The following is a 14,531-nucleotide window of genomic DNA, read 5'->3' on the forward strand; positions in this document are numbered from 1 at the left end:
AATATTTTTGTTGGCCACAAAACTCTTCGATGGTCAAAATTTGAGGGATGTTGCAGATGTCCAGTTCGGTTCTATTAAAAAATTTAAACTTTTAATACTGACACTCCTTAATTTTCTCATCCTGAATCCAGCACTAACTAGACACATAGCCACCCACCACACCGCTCACTTCCATCGAACCGTCACCACCGTTAAACCCATACCAGTGTTCTAAAAATCTTCACTTACCGCTGCCTAGTGCATGCCTAGGTGCTAGGCAGTTGGTTGCCGTCTCAAATTAATCCCTAGATGTTTAAAAATTAAGAAAGGACTCCTAGATTTGCTTAGCCGCCTGCCTAGCCCGCCAAACCTTCCTAAGTTGCAACTCTCACTTAAATAGAAAATAGATAACTTTAATTTTTCATTTTATTTTTTTCACAATTAGTAAGAGACTTGTTAAACACGTAGATGAACACATATTATATGTTTGTTCCCATATTTTCATTATGTTTTAATATTTTATAATCTATATGTCATTCTATTTTGCAGTTTATGTATCTCAATGAAATTATGTATTTTTCAATATAAGCAGACATTTAGATGTACGATATATATTAAATTTACTTAAATTCGTCTAGGTTCCTGTTTCGGCTCTGCCTAACCGCCTAGGCTCTAGCCCCTAGCTCCCACCGATTAATACCTAGTGTCCCTTAAGACCTTGATCCTTACCAATAAACACCTCTCTCCCTTTCTCTCATCGATCGGTTGACCCAAATGTGACGCCGGCAAAGTCTCAAACTCTTATCATTTCTGAATTCCGCTGGAGGATGGGGAAAAAAAGGAAAAAAAAAAAAAAGAGAAAAACAAAAAGGGAAAGTGAGAGGATACCACTGTTAAATTTCCAGTGGATTTAAACTTTTTCTTTATATATTTAAAATAAATTTCAGTGATCATACAAAATGGAAATGAAGGAAGAAACATATCTCGATTTAGTATTAATCCTGTTATCAATATAGAACAGAAAGAAACGTTACTCAATCAAAGAGAACAAAGGGGATCGCCGTGATGATTGTGGTGGTGGCTGAAGTTAGTTTTCTTTTTCCAGTTTTATAATCAATTTTTGTTATTAAATTGATTGAATATAGTTTTTCTAATGGCTGAAGGTACCAAAATAGTCCTACCACATCAGGAAGTTAACGGTGTTTATGACGGAATTGACCGAATAGTGTAACGTGAGACACAAATCAAGAGTACATGCTGTAAAGTGAAACAAAATTAAGTGAAAGGAGTAATGTGATATTTTGTGAAGAATACAATTATTGTAGCTAAAAATAAATCTATAAATAATGATACCTGGCTAAAGGATTTGTACTTTTGATTCGGTTAATAACATTTACAATATATGCATATTGCATGAAATACTATTATTTTACAGTTGAAGACATCAATTTCCAATATATATACATATATACACACACATATTACATGGAATACTAGTCAAACATTTTTCCTTCTTGATATATTGGGGTCTTTTAAGGGTTCATGTACATTTCACCGAAACAAAAACAGTGCACTAAAATTCCACAGAAAGATCCACAATCCGGGTCAACTCTAATTAGTTGAATTTGAAAGTTCAAATAAAACATGCATCATGCCTAAAGAAAACAAAGTTGTATAATTTGTATTAATAAATCGTTTATCATGCATGGAAATTATTTTCTGCATGCACGTTTTTCTCCAGCAGCCCGAACAATTTGACAAAGAATTATACTCCCCTTTTTTTACAAATTGTTCCCAAACTCGTTAACCAAAACACAATCTTTAATCCAGCTTACTCCTCTCTAGCAAATTACCAATACACAAGAATAATCCGTAATCAAAATCCAACTCCATACCCAGTAAACACAAAAATAATCCGTGCTTAATAAGCACATGAATAATCCATAATTAATATCCAACTTCATAATTAATAAACAAAAATAATCTGTGCTTAGTCAAAATGTAAAAATAAAATCGATATCCAACTCTTTATTTTGATTCCAATTACGAATTAATAACGAGCAGGGAACTTTTATAGAATGAAAAAAAACAAGCAGGGAACTTTTAATTTGTACAAAAAAGTAGACATTGCCACAGAAGTTAAACGAAACAAACAAAAATCCCAATTTCCACAAACGCGTTGTAATTCAGGAAGCCGATGGATTCTGATAAACAGATTCAACTTTGGACTCCAACATCGACGCGTATCTATCGAGCACCGAAACAACCGACTCGAACTCCGTCACCTGCTGTTCGATGACGTCGATCTGCTTCACGTACTCGTCGAAGCTGCCGCTCTTGGTATAAACCTATTTGTATAGAGGAAAATATATGTGAGTATAGATATACAAATTCGTTGTGCAAGGAATCAAGGATTACGTGAAGAACCTCAGCCTCAGGAATTAGATATGTTTTCCTTATTTCCTACAAGTGCTCATGGTAGCTACTGTTAGAAAATATTAGGGTTTCTTAGATTAAGGTTTCTATATATATATATATATATATTTTGTACTTTAGTTTGAAAAACAAGTTACTAGTTAATCAAAATGTAGCCCTCAAATGATAGCCGTCTCGACATTAATCTAGTTTATTTGTTTTCTGCTTTATATTCATGGTTTCATAGTTTCGTTCGTTTGTCATGGGTACTTAGATATTCAATTCCCATCATATTATCAAAGATATAAATACATAGTTATCCATGAATGGCTTAAAAACTAGAGTAATGAAGACAAAACCTAGTTCTGGCCTTTGGTGGTTCTCATTTAAGTCCCTACTTAATAACGATTAACTAACCGCAGCTTATTATTTACTGCAACCAAATGGCCAGTTCTTTAAAACAAAAATCTGTTTGCTTATTGAATACATTGACTGCTATATATGCAGCCAAAAAAAATTAATAATATTACGGACTGCTACATATAAGTGAAGAGCATGATGTTTCTATGTAGTCCACAAGATATATGGTCATAGAGTAATTTATACGAATTACGAAAAAGAGAAAAATAATTACTTAATTTATATTGGATAATACTTGTGTTGTCCTTAGGAGCAATGCACTCATTCTCTACGTGCAAATAACGTATATTCACCATAGAAGTTTCAGAATCGGAACCGTTCCATTCATTAATCTTCATTTTAGATCATTCCTACAAAAAATAATTCGAATCGGAATTTGCTTAGTCATCCAAGTTTATCAAATGAATTAACGGTGGAGGTATTAAGTACCATATTCATAATGAACCGTCCATTTATTTGATATATTTGGATGACTAAACGTACTCCAATTAATTTGAATGATTTGTTGTAGGGATGATTTTTAAATGAAGCTTAATGAATTGAACCGTTCTAATTCTAAAATTTCTATGATGAAGATATGTTATTTACAAATATGGAAATGAGCTCATCCCAAAGAGGAGAACAAAAGTATTATCTTTCTAAATTATCTCATCACATCTATTATATAGTTGAATGGTGATTTCATTCTTTAAAAGAGTGGTCAATAGTGTAGATTTTTACCAAATAAATAACTATTGGTTTTGCAGCCCACAATCACTATAGTACAGTTATATTGCTCTTTTTTTTTTCTTTTTTTTTTTTTGTAAGTGGTAGGTCTCGAGATAAACTCATCTTGTTAGCAAATTAAGTTAATTTATGCATAGCTCAATTTGCAAGAGTTTCAATTTTAATATTAGGGTTGAAAGAGTTTCAATTTTAGATCCCTCCTCTTCCTTTGATAACGAGAAACATATTATACAGTATCTTATTGAGAATTTAAGGAGTCTATAATAAGTCTAGATTTATTTTCCAGACGTTCATCCGAACACCGAACAAATAATGCAGAAGATGATGCGGACTCGTGGAGTAGGGGTGCACCAAACCACACTGTTCAGGTATAAACGGTATTGAAAAGGACATGTGAGTAATTTTATTTTAGGGTTAATATCAGTTTACTACGCTAAAATTTTGTAATTTTCAACATTTGGTACATGAAGTTTTTTTTTTATCCCAAAGTCATACCTCAAGTCTTAATTTTGGGACAGTTTCGTACATCCGTTAAGTTTTCTATTAGAATTTCTGTTAAGTAATGACGTGGCCTTCATGTGGACAATAATTGAGCGCCACGTATCAATATGGGCTCACTTCAATATCAAAAAAAAAAAAAAAAAAAAAAAAAAAAACACCTCACCTGTCATTCTTCCCCGATCTTTCCCACTCTTCCCTCTTCACCTCTCTCTCTCCAAGCACAGTCAATTGGAGCCCTAATTTCTCACTTTCACCAAAGCTCACCGCGATTCCCTAACCTTTCTGGTTCTCCATGTCCTCCAAATAAGGAGATTCGACCTCCGACGGCAAAGCCTCCGAGCCAAACCCTAACCCTGACCATACTCCTAAACCCCTAGAAGACCAATTGTCCGCCCTCGCATTGCCGGAGGTTGATAGCCGCAGGAATGCGTCGCACATGGATCGGTCACGGAGAACAATCACCAGGAGATCGAGAATGACGAGGAGGAAGTCTAGGCCAATTCGGTTGCTCCTGGTTTAGCTGAGGTGAAGAAGGCGAGCGAGGGTTCGCCACGTGGCGGAGTCGATGGTGGTGTTGTGTGGGCGAGGACCAATTCGGAGCTGGAGATTGATGGGCCGTCGAGCCCTAGCAGCAGTGTGGGTATGCTGGTGGCCACCAACATCACCACGGAAGGCTATGGGGATTTTGGGAATTCTGGGGACTCGGGTTATGTTGTTCTCAGATGTGGTGGAGGAGAGGAAGGAGATGGGTCAAAGAGGTCAAGAGGGAAGAGTGGGAGGGATCGGGAAAGAGAAGAGGGAGGGATCGGGGAAGAGGGAGGGGTGGGTTTTTTAATTGGCATGTGGTGCTCAATTATTGTTCACATGAGCGCCACATCATCAGTTAACAGAAGCTTTAACGGAAAACTTAATAGATGTATGAATTTATCCCAAAATTAAGACTTGAGGTATGACTCTGGGATGAAAAAAACTTTATGTACCAAATGTTGAAATCCATGAACTTCAGGGTAATAAACTGAGATTAACCCTTTATTTTATTTCCGGTAATTTCTTTCTTTTCATGTTTGTACGCGTGCATGACTAAGCAAAATTGAAGCTCATTATAATTTCAGTTCTGCACTTGAAGATATGTTAATTTTTAAGTAAGTTGGTGAATTAGTCTCTGAACTGTGACGCGATCTCAATTTGGTCCTCAAACTAAATTATCGGATGTGTAGGTACTTAATTTTTTTATTATATAATTAGTAGCATTAATCCTCAAGACTAACTCTATTAGAATTTTCGTCAATATGCTCACATGAGGTGCATGTAGATCTCACAATTACTAAGATTTGCTACAATTCAAAAAGGGGTGTGATATTCATACACCCCTTTTACTTCTTACACACTATTTTAATTTTGGGCCGTCGAATCGGATAAATTGAAGAAGATCAAATGACAGAATTTAACAAGAAATGTGTGAAAAATAAAAAGATGTTTGTGGATAGCACACCCCTTTAGAAACTACCTCTACAACTTATATTAAAAATCAAGAGAATCATAGGATCCTCAAATACATATTTAACAAAAAATTTTGAGTCTTATTTATTTAACATTTTCCACCCTTCAAGTATGGTGTGATATTCAAAATGGACCATAAAGTTTCAATCTTCTCATATTACACCAATAAAAATTTAAAGTTGCATTTGAGCTATTTGAATGTTTGATCCTTTATTAAATTGAGGATTTGACAAGTTTAGGACCTGTTTACGAGCTAATGTGCAAGACAAATGTGGAAATAAAAAACTCGTAATAGAACTTCTACTTCTACTTCTACTAAATTGATGTTTTATGTCTCAAAACATCAATCAATTGCACAATTTGGTCCAAATAGTTCAAATGTGACACCAACCCATAAATGGGTCCCACCTATTACATAATTTAAGGGTAGATTATGTGGAGACATAACCACATCTAATACGAGAATGACACGTGAACCATAGGCTCACTATGATAATTTTACCTTTGATGTCGTGGGTAGACCACATATTACCACAAGGGTATTTGACATTCGTCTATCCGTATGTAATAGCCCTTTCGGCCACCAACGTATCAAGGGCACTCTGGGCCTTCCATGATATGTCTTGCCATCAGGTTATACCCAGCCCAATGGTGGCAATAATCAAACTCTTCAGAGTTTCCCCTTACGTGTCCAGTGAACCAGGTTTTCTACCAAAATGGACCTTTGGAACTACTTGCTAAAAAGATTGTGGAGACTAGCCTGCACCATCAAGGATTGCCTAGTATGATTTGCAGCCTCCCCTCCTAGCTGCCTGCTAGGCTTTAGTCTCTATAAATAGTCAGGTCAAACAGAGGAAACAGTAATCGCAACTTACTACTCATACCTCTATCAAGTTCTCATTTTTCTCAAATTACTTTTCTGACTTGGGCATCAAAGGCCCTTTGGCTGACACCCTCTCCTTTCTTCAAGGTGTTTATCAATTAGGCTAACGGTATTTGTTCTCTTGTAGGTGGAATTTCGTTAAATCAACCATGTACGAAAAGTACAAACTGATACAAGTTCAAAATGTCATGGTACAATATGAGAAAATTGAAACTTCATGACTCATTTTCAAACCCCTCAAACTTGGAGAGTGCGCTCCAAAAGAATCATATTGTGCTTAAGTGAAAACTTGTATAGAGGGGAAGGCGTGATGATATTTTTAAAGTACCAATAATAATACCTATTAGTAATTTAGCAACTTTATCAAGCTACGTGTTTGTTTTTGGAGAAATGATGTTGTAAGTAACGTATGAGAAAAGTAGACAAAAGCTCATCAAGAATATGGCATAGAATTAGAAGCCAGTTCTTATGTTTTGATCACTAACCAATTTTCTCACAGTTTTTTTTTTCTTTTTTTGTTCAAACCATTTCTTTTCTTACAATTTACAACACCATATAGGAATTGGATTTCATAATATCATCAATGCTCAATAAGAATTTCATAAGAGAAACTTAATGTTTATTTAAAATCATCATTTACCATTTGCTCTATACCACATAATACTCGACTTTTTTTATATATAAAAAATATATATAATATTGATTATTGAATATAAGTAAATAATTTTTAGTGACCAATTTCAACATAATTTTTTTGGAGAGAATAACACACTACTTACGGTAATTAAAACCATATAAATCAGCCACCAATATTTAATTGTTACTGATACAGATAAGCTACAAATTTACATAACATGACATATCCATATGACTATAATGAGAGCACACTTGAGAACTAGTCACACTTGCCTATAACGTAACGAGAACACAAAACTCGCCCTTAGCAAGAATATAAACTCGCCTAACGCCAAATAATGCACAGACAACTCAACCCAAGTTTCTGCACTCTTACACTTAATTTGAGAACTTGAAGTTTCATAATGAGCAAAATTAAATTTTCACAAATATGTTTTTTTTTTTTTTTAATCTCCTTTTCAACTTTTTTTTTTCATTTTTTTCAAATAAAAATCAATAAAATGAACTTTTCAAATTTATAAATACTGACCCTTTTTTGTTTTATCCTTCTATACAAGCAATTTCCAGATTGAGTCATTTTTTCAAAAACAGTGATGCAAATTTGATTTAGATGGGACACCTCAATGCACCCCACCCATTCAATATTGCATCCAAATTGAGTCATTGACCATGCTAAACCCAATTTTAATATATGAACTGGAAATTACATAGTCTACCCCTCTCTCATAATTGAAGAAATAACGAAAAGAAAAAAAAAAAAAAATCAGATAGTAACATACATAATTGTTGTTGTATTTTTGAACATACGATTAACATAAATATGCTAAATTTATCTAAACAATGGAAAGATGATTCAAACTTTGAATGTACGTAGGAGATGAAACACATTGCTCTAAGCCTCTAACTAACTTATGTCTGAAACGTACATATTTGTTTGAGCAGTATACACGAGTGTGTGTATATATTATTAAATTGAAGATTCAAGGGGTTCCCTAATTTGTAGGGAGTACCTAACTTAGAAAGTCTATTTAGATACGTCCACTGCTAAGCTTAGACTTAAAAAAGAAACACTAATATATATCAGTTTCCTTTCTCTCTCGAAAATCAATGAAATAAGGCCTAGAAACACACCTGGCACTGTAAATTTAGTAGTTTTATGAGATTTGATAACAACCTAACTTCTCTGATAGGTATTGTTGGCCAACCACACCTGACATGTATTATGTATATCACTAGCTAAGCTAATTGGGGAGCTTTCAATTTAGACGTGTGATGTAATGTAATTTATTTTGATCTTTGTTTTCCAGAAAGAAGAAGAGAATGTTATATAGATTTTTTTTATACGTTCTACACTAAATTCATTTAAATTATAAGAAAGAAATTCAAATTTGGATGCAGAGAAGAAACACACCGCTCTTACCAACGTAACTATACTCAAATAAAATGAGCTAATGCAGTGGACTTTTAATATATAAAAACATGGGAGAAAATTGTAGCAATGGTCCCTCAACTTTAACCCAATTGGAGCCATGATCCCTTAACTAAAATTTCATGACTATTGGTCATTTAACTCATCAAAACGTGCATATATGGTCATTTTCGTCAACTTCGTCAGAATTCTGTTAAAATGAGTCATGTTGGAAGGACCATTGCTACAATTGGGTTCAAGTTGAGACCATTTCTCTAATAAGGTTAAAGTTGAGAGACCATTTCTTTAATTGGGTTAAAGTTGAAGGATCATTGCTACAATTTTTCTCGTTTGGTTTTCCTTATTTGTCCTTTCATTCAGCTTTACGTGCATGTCACATAACTTAATTTGATAGAAGTTCTAACGGAGTTGACAAAACTGACCATAACTGCATGTTTTGATGAGATAAGGGACCATTGGTCACAAAATTTTAGTTGAAGAACCATCGCTCTAATTAGATTAAGGTTGAGAGACGGTCCATGGTATTTAGTATTTACTGAGCTACCAAAACAAGAGAAGGAGATACATGGCTTGTCATTTAATTTTCTGTATCTTGAAATGTTATTTCAGGTTGTGAAAATTAAATGGCCCTTTGTGTTTTTAAGTGTTTAATTACATTTTATGATATGTTGTTGAGATATAGTTTTTATGCTTATTTTTAGTTACCGCTTGATTTGGATTGCACTTTAGTTCTTGTAACTCAAAAACTGTCATTTTACTCTCTAAAATTCAAAATTCGTTCCACTTTACCATATTTCCGGTTTTCTATCAAATAGCCGTTAAAGTTGCTAACGTAGATGGGTAAAATTGTATATAATAGGGTTTTTTTAGATACGCATCTGGAATTTGATTTTGATCCCACTTTGCCCTCTAAAATTCAAAACTTGTCACTTTACTTCATGAAATTCAAAATTCACTCCAATTTAGTCTTTAACGGCTATGAAACAAGAAACAAAAACAAAGTAAAGTGGAACGAATTTTGAATTTTAGGAAGTAAATTGACTACTTTTGAATTATAGGGGCAAAATGAGATCAAATCAAGTTTATAGTTGTTACAATTCAATTTTCCAAGAAATCCATTTAATTCTCTTTGGTGTGTTGCTTGTTAATTTAAAATTTGGTGGAGGGAGGAAGGAGGGTTAGCTTTAAAGCCGTTGGGTTTTTCCTGTGCTGTATTTTTTTGGCCATCTCTCCGATATTAAACACCGACTAGCCTAAGCAATGAATGAAGGCAATGCCTTCCCTTCCTTCCCCTGCTGTGCTGCACTATTTGTAATAGCAATATTTACTGCAAATTTCCATTTCCTGCATTCTTATTGGGATCTTTCCAACAATTAATACATTTCCTGGCCTCAATTTACACTCTTCTTCTACCCCAATACTTCAATTCAATCTAATTCAATTTAATTCCTATCACTCTCTCTCTCTCTCTCTTTCTCTCTAAACAATTCTCTCTCTCATCCTATACCCTCCACCTCTCCCCCATAATTTAATTAAGCATTAAAGCAAATCCATCTTCCTCTCCCTCCCCTTCACTTCCCTTTGTGTGTGTGTGTGTGTGTATATATATGGTGTTTTGAGGTCCATACACCACCTCTCCCCAATGACCATGTTTTTGTTCCCTCATCTCTTTCTGGTTTTTGCCTAACCCAACTTTCTCCCAACCCCAAAAACAAGTTATCCAATATTCCAATCCTCCTTCTCCCTTTCCGCAAGCCCTCTCGACAATTGTAAGGTACAATCGATATTACTACTTTAAATTTCGGCGGTAATATTACTTGTCACACATCCCTTTTTTATTTTCACTGTTTTGTTCACATAATAGATGATTCTTCAATTCCGTAGTGTTTACATGTTTTAACTTTGGCTGTGCTTGATTTAAAATTAGAGCTGAAGTTTTTATTTATTTATTTATTTTTGTTTTTTTATGCCAAAGCCATGAGTAGGCGAAACGGAGGCGGTCCGAAGCTTGACCTAAAGCTGAACCTATCACCTCCGAGGGCTAATCAGCAACTGGCAGAGTCACCACGAAGATCAGCAACTGTTTCACCTACGTCACCGCCAAGCTCATGCGTGTCGTCGGAGCTGAATCAGGACGACAATTTCAGCCCGGAGACCTCTTCCATGATGCTAGTCGGATGCCCTAGGTGCCTCATGTATGTGATGCTCTCGGAGGACGACCCTAAATGCCCTAAATGCAAGAGCACTGTTTTGCTAGACTTTCTTCATGACACCACCACCACCACCACCCCAACCTCAAAGACAAGGAGGAGCTAAAAAAAAAGTGCTAAAAGAGCTAAGTGCTAGAGTAGTCTATCCCTTTATTTCCTTTTTTTTTTTTGCAAATTTAATAGGACTTAATGTTAGGCTCTTTCTATTTCCAACCCTTTTGTCCCTTCTGGGGGCAGCGCTATTGGCGCTCCATTTTAATTACATTTTTTGCTATTTAAAAATAGCGGAAAATATTTAACCTGGACAAGGCTCAATTCATCCTCAGTTAATTGGGTTGAGCCTTGTTAATCAGGTATCTGAAATGAGTGGAGCGCGAATATCACTACCTGTTTGGTTTTACCTTTTTTATTTACCTTGCTAATCTTAGAAATTAGGTTATGGATGATGGGCAATTGGGCTTGCACCATGGGATTTGGTAGGCTGGGTGGAAGGTGTTTGTTTCTGCTTTTGTTAACCCTTTAGCAGAAAGACAATGACAACGGTTTAACTGTAACTGCCCAACATTTTCATATTAGAAAAAATGTCAGGTCATATTTGTCTTTTGCCTTTACCTCTTTCTGTCTTCATATGGTTTTACCATATCCAATCACAGCTTACCAGGTAGTTGCACATGCATGGGTAAAACCTAGCTCTCTGCAGCCACGTGCATGAGGTAGATTTTTCTGTGTTTCATTTTTTCTGCTGAAGTGAATGTTTGCTTGAAAGCTTGAAAGCTTGAAAGCGAAATCTGATTTCTGGTTAAAAGCTGCAGATCGAGCTTTTCAGGCAAGAGGGTACGAATTTTGGTCGCCACTGGGTCCATATGTAAACTTGCTGGACTTCTGTTCGAATTATGGACAAATTGCAACCTGGGACCTTAACCCAAATATACGACTCACGATCCGTCATTCCATAACCAAATCATAAAAAGTTACCACGATAGCGCATAGCTTTAGTGATAGATGACTCGCTTTTGCATTCATAACTAAAGTTCGACTTTTGCTCCATAATTAAAGTTCGACTTTTGCTCTTTCCTTTTAAATTTAACAACGATAATCATAACTTTAGTATAGAAGATTTGTTTCTGTGTACATCCACAACCAAAGTTCGACTCTTGCTCTTCTCTTTCAAAACAACAATAATCATCAGAATTTTAGTGACGGAGGAATTGTTTCTGCATGCATAACCAATATTTGATTCACAGTCTTCTTTGAAAACAACAATAAATCAACAATCAAAACAGTAGTGGTAAAGAAATTGTTTACACATCATAACCAAACTTCGACTCTCGCTTTTTCTTCACAACGATAAACTATCAGGACTAGTATGATGTGATTGTATACATTAAACCCTCACAATCAAGGTTTGAAAGATATCAATTTTGGCGGTGAAGCGATAATTTTTTTAGGAAAAATTTGAAATATGTCCAATTTTATAGGTCATCTTTTGAAATAGGTCCAATTTTTAGTGACTTTTGACTTTTGAAATAAATCCAATTTTTAGTTACTTTGGACCCATATCAAAAAACCCCATTTTTTAAACCAAAGAAACGATAACTTGTTAGTTGGTTAATTAACTTCTAGCATCCATAACACACTTAACAAATTTCCCAAATAATTCATATCTGTTTTCTAACAGATTATAATTAAGATTGTGGGGGTGGTTTGGGTAGTTCGAGCATTGAAAAATAATGAGAGACTATATTATTAGATTGACAGACCATTAAAATCACATAAATGCAAGAGTAATTGAGACAGTTGAGCATAAAGAAGGGTATTACGTCAGATAATAAATATAAATTTAATTCCACCTTCGCTCACTTCTCTTAGTTTATTTATTTTTCTCTCTATTTTATTTACTGTCCTCTGAATATTAATTTTTCTGTTTTGGTAAGTTGGTATAACTCTTGTCTCTATCCTTCTTGTCCATTTGCTTCCAATCGAATCGTACTATACATTCTAATAATATTTCTTTTTATTTATAAATGTGAGATTTCAGTTATAAATTATATGGCACTGCTAATCTACCTTCTAGTAGAATGTTGCCTTCTCTTAATTATTTTGGAATATAGTTGTAAAAAAAATAATATTCCTACTTCCAAAGGTTGACCTAAAAACTACTATTAGTATTATGTCTAGTGATTTTTTTCTTCACTTGTAAATGAGAGGTATTAAGTTGATGAGTTCAATACTAAATTGTTATGACTAGACCCATTGTTTGACATATCCCAAATTCATTACGCCTTAGTGTAAAATATATTAAAGGTCTTTCTAGGATTAGTTCTGTAAGAGTTAAAGTTGTTACGCTTTTGATTGCATTTGACACAACAAATTAAAAACCCTTCTAGGTTGTAAAACCACTTTCTAGAGAAGCATCTACTATACATGTGCTTCTTCAAGAAGCACCACTAATTATTTTTCCACTAAGCACTTGAATTTTTATCAACATTGCTACGTGTTTATAATGAAAACTTCCAATAGAAACACTTGTTGGAAAAGTTAGCAAGTTAACAGTTTATTTTGTGTTAGGATATTTTTGGTATTTTATAATTGCATTGTCACATCTTGGTCCGGGGTGGATCACTTCTCGGGCCCGCTCCACCACCATAGCACGATATTGTCCGCTTTGGGCTTACCATTCCCTCACGGTTTTGTTTTTAGGAACTCACGAGCAACTTCCCAGTGGGTCACCTATCATGGGATTGCTCTCGAGCGCTTCACGAGCAACTTCCCAGTGGATCACCCATCATGGGATTGCTCTCGAGCGCTTCTCACTTAACTTCGGAGTTCCTACGGAACCCGAAGCCAGTGAGCTCCCAAAAGGCCTCGTGCTAGGTAGGGATGAGAATATACATTTAAGGATCACTTCCCTGAGCGATGTGGGATGTCACATGCATTCCTTGAGTTAAATTTGGCATTAATTAAGTCTTGACAAGATGTAATGTTTACATTATATAGTTGTTTTGGTAATATGTTGCCGGCCATTTGTATACTTCTTTGCTTTAGTCAAATGGAATAAAATTAGGGTTTGTACTCAATTTCTTCTTTTCTTGTCATTTGATTTGTCCACACTTAGAGCTTGTATTCAGTTTTTAATTCTTTCCTACAAAAGCAACCCCACAATATTACATCGACGATATATATATAGTATACAAATAATCATAAGATTTATTCCTGTCATGAACAGTCAAACCAACAATCTGACATATTATGCTAAATTATCAATATGCAATTCAACAATATAACTTTGTAAGCTGTGAATATGCCTGATTGTGGCTAGAAGTAGAGTGCAATTCCTAACTAGCCTTATTCGGGGCCGGAAGGGATAGATAACTGTGGTTCGCCACCTTGCATGTCCCCCTTTAATTAAAAGATAAATTTTTTTATAGCTTTAGGGTTGCCACTTTGTAGTCAAAAGAGTCCTCGACAAAATTTTCATGGCTAAAAAATACCCCTTCGATTTTGTATTCTGCTCGATCATGTAGCAGAACCACAACAATCCATCTAAATTTGATGCATACCAACAATCAGTTATGGATTCAAATATCTAGGCTGAGAAAAAATTGTGGGACACAAAAACATGAAAGAAAGGAGTCCACAGACCACAAACATGAGGTGGAAAGGAATTCATGTGGATTATTGACAATACGAAGGATCATTAATATGGTCAAATGGACTTGTACAATTCAAACCAAGAAAAGTATACATGTCTTATCTTCTTCCTGTATTTCCACTGTTTTATGATTTATAGAAGGATCTAATTTCCACTTTCTCCTCCACAGTAAGTTTATTT

General features: G+C 34.9%; 1 protein-coding gene across 1 annotated transcript; it reads left to right on the forward strand.

The window, feature by feature from the left end:
• The first annotated feature begins 10,128 nt into the window (after positions 1-10,128).
• Positions 10,129-10,857, forward strand: LOC137712066 (protein GL2-INTERACTING REPRESSOR 1-like). The gene is made up of 2 exons (XM_068451212.1): positions 10,129-10,263; positions 10,465-10,857. The coding sequence occupies exon 2, from the start codon at positions 10,467-10,469 to the stop codon at positions 10,803-10,805; it is 339 nt and encodes a 112-aa protein (XP_068307313.1). The 5' UTR covers positions 10,129-10,263; positions 10,465-10,466; the 3' UTR covers positions 10,806-10,857.
• Positions 10,858-14,531: the final 3,674 nt, after the last annotated feature.

This window comes from Pyrus communis, chromosome 13, assembly GCF_963583255.1.
Source record: "Pyrus communis chromosome 13, drPyrComm1.1, whole genome shotgun sequence".
In the NCBI taxonomy this organism is placed as follows: Eukaryota; Viridiplantae; Streptophyta; class Magnoliopsida; order Rosales; family Rosaceae; genus Pyrus; species Pyrus communis.